This window comes from Nanorana parkeri, unplaced genomic scaffold (genome assembly GCF_000935625.1).
Source record: "Nanorana parkeri isolate BGI_ZX_2015 unplaced genomic scaffold, ASM93562v1 scaffold191, whole genome shotgun sequence".
NCBI lineage: Eukaryota > Metazoa > Chordata > Amphibia > Anura > Dicroglossidae > Nanorana > Nanorana parkeri.
This window is the reverse complement of record NW_017306459.1, coordinates 1,360,664-1,369,976: the sequence shown is the minus strand read 5'-3', so window position 1 is coordinate 1,369,976 and position 9,313 is coordinate 1,360,664. Positions and strand designations below refer to the sequence as shown.

Here is a 9,313-nt window from a genome sequence, read left to right as displayed (position 1 = left end):
CTAAAAAAAAAAAAAAAATGTAAAACAGGCAGCGATGCCTGTTAACATACAAGCGATCCGCCCGGCATCGCTTGTACAAGGTCCCGGTATGTCTCACCCCCTCCCGCTGTCACGCTGGTGCCTCTATGACAGGGGATCAGAGGGAGATCGGTACACTAACTCCATCCGGTCCCCTCTCTGGTGTCAGAATGCGGACGTGATGTATATTACATCACTTCCGCATTCTTGTGTCACTCTCCAGCTTCAGATGCTGGAGAGAAGCTGATGAAACAGATCTCTGCTTCATCAGCTTCTTCAGGGGGTCCTAGGTGACATTAGGGGTCTTGGAGACCCCTGATGTCTCCATAAAGAGGACCTGTCACATCTTTTGCTATCACATAGAGGGGTTTCTTCACCCCCTATGTCATAGCAATAAAGTTAAGTGAAAAAAAATATTAAAGTTTCTCCCCCAAAAGTTAAAGAATGAAAAAAGTACCCCATACATACACGCATGCAAACATGCGTCGGGTGCGCATACATGCGAAAATGACGATTGCGCCCATTACGCCGCACGTTACCTATTGTTGCGAACATAGAAATGAGAGCAATAATTTTAGGGGCATCAATCACTGTAAACTGATGAGCGGTAAAAGCTTTTAAAGCGTCGCCTCTGGTCAATTTTGGGTATGGTAGTTGTTTGCAATTTCGCGGGGTGCGCGCAATTTTAAAACTTTACTGCAGGGCTGAATACTGAAAAATGGCCTGGCCAGGAAGGGTGGTCTTCACCCACCTGGTCTTCAAGTATTTAAGGGTGATATGAGAAAAACACTCCCATTGGTTCCTCCTGAACTCCCTTCCCCTTACACACACACACACACCACACAATGCCTCTGGGTGTATAAATTTAGCATTGCACATCCAGTAGATTGGAGAGGGTGAGATTGGAAATGTTGTGCGAACTGTCAGAGCCCAGTCACAGCGGAGGTCTACACCCGTACGGAGCATAAAGCGCGGCTACATGTGAGCAGGTACACCAGGACCCCGTGGTTGCCTCTGTTCACCTGACATTGTGACATCTTGTATCTGGGTTTCAGATGGCCTGAAACACTGACCCCGCACCTACAGACCTCAAAACCCGGACTGTCCTGGTGAATCCTAGACAGGTAGCAACCCTAAGAATGACAGTTGTTGAAAGATATCTAATCTTGGCTCAATGAAGGAAAAGAGAGTTTCAGTAAATTTGGGTAAAGATACTAGTGAGGTTATTTGATGAAATAATGCACAGAGCAATGACTGGGTGCGAAGTGTATTAACCCATCTCAACCAGAGTTTAATAGATATTCAGATATAAGTAAAAAAAAAATGTTAATCAACTGAGCTATGAGATAATTATCAAGTGAAGATGATCTGTTTGTCTTCTTACTGAAATACAGGCTTTGAATCCATGTATTGTGTATTCCTCATTGTGATTAGGTTGCTAGTTATTAAATATGCATATTATACAGGTGAAACTCGATTAGAATATCGTGCAAAAGTAATTGCAGTAAGTGCTGCAAAAGGGGCCCAAACCAAGTACTGAGTACATATGCATGCTTGTACTTTTCAGAGGTCCGATATTGTTCTATGTACAATCCTTGTTTTATTGATTGCATGTAGTAATCTACTTTTTTGAGGTTGTGGATTTGGGGTTCTTGGGGTTTTCATGAGCTGTAAGCCATAATCATCACAATGATGACAAATCACGGCTTGAATTATCTTGCTTTGCATGTAATGAGTCTATCTCATATATTAGTTTCACCTTTTAAGTTGCATTAGTGAAATAAATGAACTTTGCACGATATTCTAATCGAGTTTCACCTGTATATTCTTGGATATTACAGCTTCAGGTGCAGACTTCCTGTTTTGTTTGAAATAACAACTATTGCTAAGTGAAGTTGACCCTTTACCCTGTTATTTGCGGTTTGTATTTAGTATTAGTGATGGACAAATCTGCCAAGGGTCCACAAAATGTTTCAAATTCAGTGAAAATTTATTTTATTTTATTTTTTTGTTAAAAACCACCATTTTTAGGACTAACCTTTTGTCAAAAAAAAGATATGAAGGCATATATTTGCATGTCTTTGCTTGAAGAAAGGCATGTATAAAATCTGTATTTATTGCTACCATCTTCTGGTGACTGTATAAATTAACAAATGATATCTGAATCCTCATGCCTGTACCAATTTTACACCTGTTTGGCAAAGCCGGTAATGGAAAGCTAAGCACTGCCGTGGGGATATATACCAGTGGAAAAAAAATCTGTACAGTGGAGAGAGAGGGTCTTTTAATGCAGCTTCAAAGTCAACATTAAAAATACAGACAGTCTTGGTGCAGCATACACTGGCAGCAAATATTTGGCTGTGGAATAGTTTGCTGCTAGAAACTGGCCAGTAGTTTGCTGTGGTTTTTGCTGATGCAAAACCGTCCTGTTGCTGGCCAATTTCTACAAAGCACTCATTAGACATTGAGACCACAGATGGAAGTATGAATGTAAAACTGGCCAGCAGCATTTTTAATGGGCAACTTTTGCAAATTGGTTCTCATGATCTGACCAGAAAGTCCTTTTGCTGCACAAGAAAACCTACCTATAAGAGACAATGAACCTAACTGTCTAGATTAGTTTTGTAGTGCTCATGCCTGTCATCATGTCATTGCTACTCTGTTATTTAATACTTTATTTCCTCTATTTTAGGCTGGACAAAACCTACACATGCCCTCTGTGTCTGCAGCAGGACCTAAATAGACAAGCTTTGCTTGATCACTGCATATTTTTGCATTATTTTGAAGATGCACAAGCGGTAATTGTTTTTTATTTTATGTATCAAGCAAGCTACAGCAAGTCTGGTTCCTGAGCTACCATGACTTAATATTCTTTTTCATAGACCAACATTTTTATATTGTACCCATGGCGTTAAACTGTATGTGTAGTGTTTTTGCGTTCTACAAAGCATATAACTTGGAACTTTCTGAGATGGGAACGAGAACCCATTATTTATTTATTTTTCTTCCAAAAAGTAGGTAGGTAAAGGATACACCCTTGCCATCTTGCACCCCACCCCAATTACATGGACTATAGAGAATTAATATGCCAAAAAGATTGGTTAAACCCACTATGCTTTTTATTCATCACTACTGTTCCTTTATTTAGAGGTTGCATGAAAGATTTGGTGCTGAAGAACAAGAAGTACTTTTGACAAAGTAAAGGGAATTCCTCTGTTAGACATTTGTCACCATGAGAGGGGTCCCCATTGAAAAAATCCCCTCCTAATAATATTTTTTACTTTCTGACAGACATTGATTACCAGAACTTGTGATTGCTAGGAGAAATAGAGAAAGGGAATCGTCACAGCAGGGACATGAACAGCAAAAAAAGTGACGTGTTTCGACACTTCTCAACTCTTTATCTAAAACGTAAAAAAAGTTAATGCTAAAAATACTTTATTAATCATTCACATATTCAAGGGACTCCTCCTCTTAACATGACATAAATAAGAATATCTGTAACCAGTAAAAATGTTTGAACCAACCACAGAGGATGTCGTCTTTCAATGTCCTAACGTTAATGAATGTACCCAGGGCAATCATTATTCTCTGTGACTGCCATACCCAGGGCTGCCATCAGGGCGGTATGGCCAGTACTCAAGGGGTCCAGGGTGGCCTGGGAGCCCTGGTCTCAACCAAGGAGTTTGTGCTGTAGACCAGGGGTCCCAACCCCCAGGCCGCGGACTGGTCCGTGGCCTGTCAGCAACGGGGCCACAGCTGCCTCTGTCAGAATAAGATCATTCCGCCGATCCACAGTGCAGCAGCAGAGTGACATCTGCGGCTCTTGACATCACAGCCGTCAAAGTGGGGGCCGAGCTGAGGGAAAGGAGACGGGGAGACGCACTTGTGAGGAAGCCTGGAAGACAGCCAAGAGCAGACTGCTAGAACTTGTAAGTATAAGCAATAGGGCTGTTTCTACAGGCATTAGGACACTGAGAAGTTACAATGGAAGCTGGTAACCAAGTGCAAAAAAGAGACAGGCCAGCTACAGGGTAATCACATGGCGGTCCACTAATGACCTCTCCAGTTCAGATCGTCATCTCTCCAGTCCTTTAATCACTTGAAGTCCGCGGTGTAAAACCCCCTTCCTGTCCAGGCCATTTTTCAGTATTTTCATTATTACCCAATTTTTTGGTAAAATATAAAAGGCGAGGTCACGTTGTGTAAAAAGACACCAAACATGTTAAGCATTAAAATTGCGCGCGTGAAACCTCAAAAAACTACAATATCCAAAATTGGCCATAGCGGTAAAAGCTTTTACCGCTCATCAGTTTAGTGTTATCAGTGATTGATGGCCCTAAAATTATTGCTCTGACGTTTGCGCGCAATTGTCGTTTTCGTGCACTGGCGCATCTGACGCATAGTTATGTTTTATATGTGTGTAAACGTGGGGGTGGGAACTTAAAAATTTGGTCTTTTTTTTAAACTTTTTTCCCCCACAACCAGGGTCCACGGCAGACCCCCCCCACAACCAGGGTCCAGGAAGCCCCCCCACAACCAGGGTCCAGGAAGCACCCACTGACCACCAGGCTAAGGTAAGGTGACACATTTTTTAAAAATAAAATTGGGGGACATTTTTAAATGTCTCCGGGAACATAAAATAAATGCGAAAAAAAATGTTCTGCCCCGGGCGCCCATAACTCTGGTTACGCCACTGGTCACCTGGGGACCCCAAGAGAAGCTGATTAAGCACCGATCTGCTTCATCAGCTTCTTCTCCCTGGCTATAGCAGCCAGATGACTGACAGGTGAATGCGGAAGTGATGTATTCTACATCACTTCCGCATTCACAGCACGGAGGAAGATCCGCAAGGAGGAAGATGCTGATCTCCCTCCCGGGCAGCAGATGGGCTAGCGGATCACGGGATTGAAGGTGAGGGGTCAGGAGGGGGGGCAAAATAGGCTGCGGCACTCGACGGGGCAGAGAGGGGGGCGGCAAATCACAACATACAACCGATCGGCGGCCGCTGATCGGTTATATGTGAAACAGCCAGTAACAGCTGTAAAGAACGGCGGGTTTTTCTGCCCGTGCGCGAACAGGAAAAAAATGCAGTCTAATGACGGCAACCCACCTGTGAGTCTGCAGTCAATCTGTTTTTTTCACAACGGGCGGACGGCAAGCGGTTAAAGGCCAATCAGGTGGATAATTTCCTGTCAGAGATGGCCTTTATTGCTAAGAATAAAAGCCAAGCTTTTTGTGAAAAAACCCTCTGCACCCCTCTCTGAGACTTTGTGCTCCCCTACCGTAACCTTCTGCACGCCTCCTGAGACCTTTCACACACCTCCTGAGACCCTCTGCACCCCTACTGCTAGCTGGTGGTATTCTGCATCACTGTATAATGTATTGCTGGGATTTGTACTCCTCTATAGAAGGTGGTATTCTGCATTGCTATATAATGTATTGCTGAGATTTGATGTCCTGCTCTTGAATCATCCCGAAACCATAGTCTAGACAACTAACGTCCACCCCCATCCTGCCAAAAAGGTTGGGGACCGCTGCTGTAGACAACTAAAAGCATTTCCAACAGACACCAGCTAGGAGTATGGTAACTTTTTATTTTATTTTATTTTTTTACCTGATGGAAAATCTCAATGTAGGAGTCATCATGCAACATCATAGTTTTCTCTTTGAGGCACAATAGATAGAGCAAAATCAAATTCTTCAGCACCCCATAGATATTTCTCTAGTCTTAAATATCCAGTCGTTAGTTTTAACATATGTAAAGTAGTTACACCAAATAGTAGATATACAGAATAGAGTATTCTGTCTTTAAAGTGACTGTTGCTAAAAACATTTTTTTAAAGTAGTCTGTAAAAGCACATTAATATTGCTTACCAGTGAATCCGTTCTTCATTCTCTATCAGAGCTAGATGCATTGGTAGATGGCCCATTTACACTTGTACCTACTACAGTGCATTGCAGTGTCATTTATTGCAAATGGCACCCCGACACACAACACAGATATGCAGCATACCACAATGCGCATGCCATGTGTTCTGGTACAATGTGTTCCCAAAAGTGGTTACATGCATTTTTTGGTGTGTTGGTTTTGAATGGGCTGCCTTAACGCAATGCTGTTAATCGACCACAATAGTGTGAATCCACCGACATTCTTCAGCATCCAACACTTGGGGTGTATGGGGTGCCTTTGTCTGCATCTTTCTGTTACACGCTGTGGTTCCACCCACTGGCCACTAATGTGTCTGTTTAAATACTACACAAAATTCTCAAATAACACTCTGAACATTGCTATAGACCCTTGCATACTTCAGCAAACCTTTGCATTAAAACTGAGATTCTTGGTCCCCATATGTTGCAATTCTGTTCATGCTAAGTGATCCCTCTGTGGCTAATCCCTACTGTATTTTGCAAAATGACAAAATATTTATCTGCATATAGCATATTTTAGTAGACATATAGGATACAATTACACTGTTGGAAGAAAGCTACAGGCTTGGGTCTGGTCACTGACCTGCTCTTTGCAATAAAACTGAAAGAATGTCTGTGCTCAAACATAAAACGTGTACATTTTACCGGTGGGGTGCTTGACACGCTAGTGATGTAGGTAGTGTGAAGGTGGAGAGCCACAACATGTACTTGGGAGACACCGTTTTATGAAGATTCCCTCACCTGAGTGGAGCACGGCAAAAAATTGAAGATTGAATACAATGGAGTTTGTGCTCATTATGAAGTTACTTTAAAGTAGGGCTGTGGAAATTAAAGATTAATCGTTAGACTTTTTGATCGATTTTTTTAAATTATTTTGATCGCTAATGAAAACACTCATCTCTCCCCTGTCTTCCGGGAGTCCCGTCGACGATACGGTGACGTCACGGACATCAACGTCATTGGACTCCTCCCCCCTTGCCCAAGTGGCTCCGTCGACTAACGAAGGGAAGAGTAGTCCGATGACGCCGATGTCCGTAGACGGCTAACAAAGGGAAGGGGGAGGAGTCTGGCAACGTCGATGTTCGTGACGTCACCGGACTCCTCCCCCCTTCGTTAGCCAACGGAGCTACTTGGGCCGGTGAGTTTGACCAAGAAACTTTCTGCTCGAGCGCCAGCCAAGGCATTGGCCTATACACATACAGCACAGCAATGAAGTAATACAATGAACTAGGATCACACTAATCCAGCACGTTATCATTCTGAGTTGCCCCACTCAAGCGGCGGCCGTATTGAGTGGGGCACGTGAGATTAATAACGTGGTGGATTAGTGTGATCCTAGTTCATTGTATTAGTTCATTGCTGTGCTGTATCTGTATAGGCCAATGTAGTTGGATCTGTATGTGCGTTATAATCGAAATTAATTGTTTAAAAAGAAAATTCGCTTAATCAAACACGAAAATTTTAATCATTACCAGTCCTACTTTAAAGGGCTGCCTTTCACGCTTTTGGATAGAGTGTGGAAGGATTAAAGCCTCTGTGTCTCTATTATGGAGAATTGTGACTTCCTAGCGGCATAAATATTGATGGGGAAACTTCTCCAGTTAGGACACACGAAAAAAAAAAAAGTGGCGTGAAGAAGCGTTAGAACATCTTTTGTATGTGTCACAGGGACAGGAAGTGATAGGAAAATAAAGCAATAGGGGTCACATGCAGAAATTTACAGTGAGTGAGCATTGCACCCTAGGACAGGAAGTGTTACTGGCAGGATAACCAGGGAAAGCCTCAAACTATAAAGTAATTCAATATCAACAATGGCAGGCTCCATGTTTTCTTAGTACAGGTATCATTAAGTATAATACCAAGTTTGCCACCACTGGACTCTAGAGAAGTGGAGACGTGTTCTCTGGAGTGACAAATCACGCTTCTCTGTCTGACAATCCGATGGACGTGTCTGGGATTAGCGGTTGCCAGGAGAACGGTACTTGCCTGAGTGCATTGTGCCAAGTGTAAAGTTTGGTGGAGGGGGATTATGGTGTGGGGTTGTTTTTGAGGGGTTGGACTTGGCCCTTTAGTAACAGTGAAGGGAACTCTTAAGACATCAGCATACCAAGACATTTTGGACAATTTGTTTATTTGTATGAAACCTTGTTTATTTGTATCATGACAGTTCAGTTCCTCTAAAAGGTAATACTTTTCTGGATTTTTCACGAATGACATGAGTAATTCATGAATGGCCTTGCTAACTGATACTTCCAGTTTTGAGCATCAATTATTTGTACTATTAGGACCAGTTCTAACCTTCTAGGTCTTAATGGCTAAAATATCTGATGATCATAGGCACTTATCATTGCACAGAGACATTTTCTGACCTGTTGACAAAATCTCTTTGCAAGCAGAGCCCAGTTCTCACCTCTTGTATGAACAAGAGGAAAGGAAACAACATGCTACACTTTTGATGCATAGCTTGGCAGCTAAGTGTCTTAGTGGGCCCCATCATTGGAATGACTCTTAATGATAGGCTGATTGTTCACCTCTCACTGGTGAAAACATGACCTATTGAATGGGAAAAAAGTCAAAATCTTGAATGGAACACAGAGCAACAGGCACACAGATGGAAATTAAAAACCTGACAAACGCCTGTCACCTGGGCAGTAAGTGAAATGTCCTGGTGGGAACCCAGACTGTAATTCTAAAATATGACATCAACTAGAAAAAAAAAGGCCTGCAGTTGGGCTGTAGGCACTAGAAAAGAAAGAACATTCTGTTACAGCTAAATCATGTTTGTATAGGACTAAGATATCTAAATCTAACATTCCTCATATAGGTGTGCCCAATATGTTGCTCTGTACCATGGGCGAATTCAGCTCCAGTAACTGAAAATATTGTTGCTCATCTCAATGCCAGGCATCGGTTCAGCTATGAAGACTTTATGGTAGAGTATAGCCAACATATTATACCTCCATACATGTGAAGGTGCTGTTCTGTGTCAGTAAAGTGTTTTCTTCTCTCTTCCAGAATGTTTATCTTGATGAAGATGCTCAATACCAAGCTGCAATAGAAAAATCATGTCAAAGTTTCACTTGACCAATAAGTATGCAATTAAAGTGACCTATCATGTTTTGTGTGTTTTATTTAATAAAATTATTTTAAATCTACTTCTTTTGATACTTGGAATGATATCCTGTAGAACTAAATGTAGCTCTTATAGCCCTGAACGAAACAGTGCTTGTGACAGAAACCACACTTGCCATTTGCTATATAAAGAAACTGTACAATAGTTTTGATAAGTCTTCTGAAAACCGTCAGCCATGTTGTTTGCATGGTCAGATACAGTAAGTGCACGTTGGTGTCTCATACTTTCTTC

The 9,313-nt window shown here is 42.1% G+C and overlaps 1 protein-coding gene across 1 annotated transcript in view; it reads left to right on the top strand.

Annotated features, from left to right (window-relative positions):
* RNF138 (ring finger protein 138) overlaps positions 1-9,033 on the top strand; it is a 12,255-nt gene extending 3,222 nt beyond the window's left edge. Inside the window, exons 4-6 of the mRNA XM_018555303.1 lie at positions 2,711-2,816; positions 8,774-8,881; positions 8,965-9,033. Of these exons, the coding sequence (XP_018410805.1) occupies positions 2,711-2,816; positions 8,774-8,881; positions 8,965-9,033 (283 nt within the window). The remainder of the gene's footprint in view (positions 1-2,710; positions 2,817-8,773; positions 8,882-8,964) is intronic.
* The last annotated feature ends 280 nt before the right edge of the window (positions 9,034-9,313 follow it).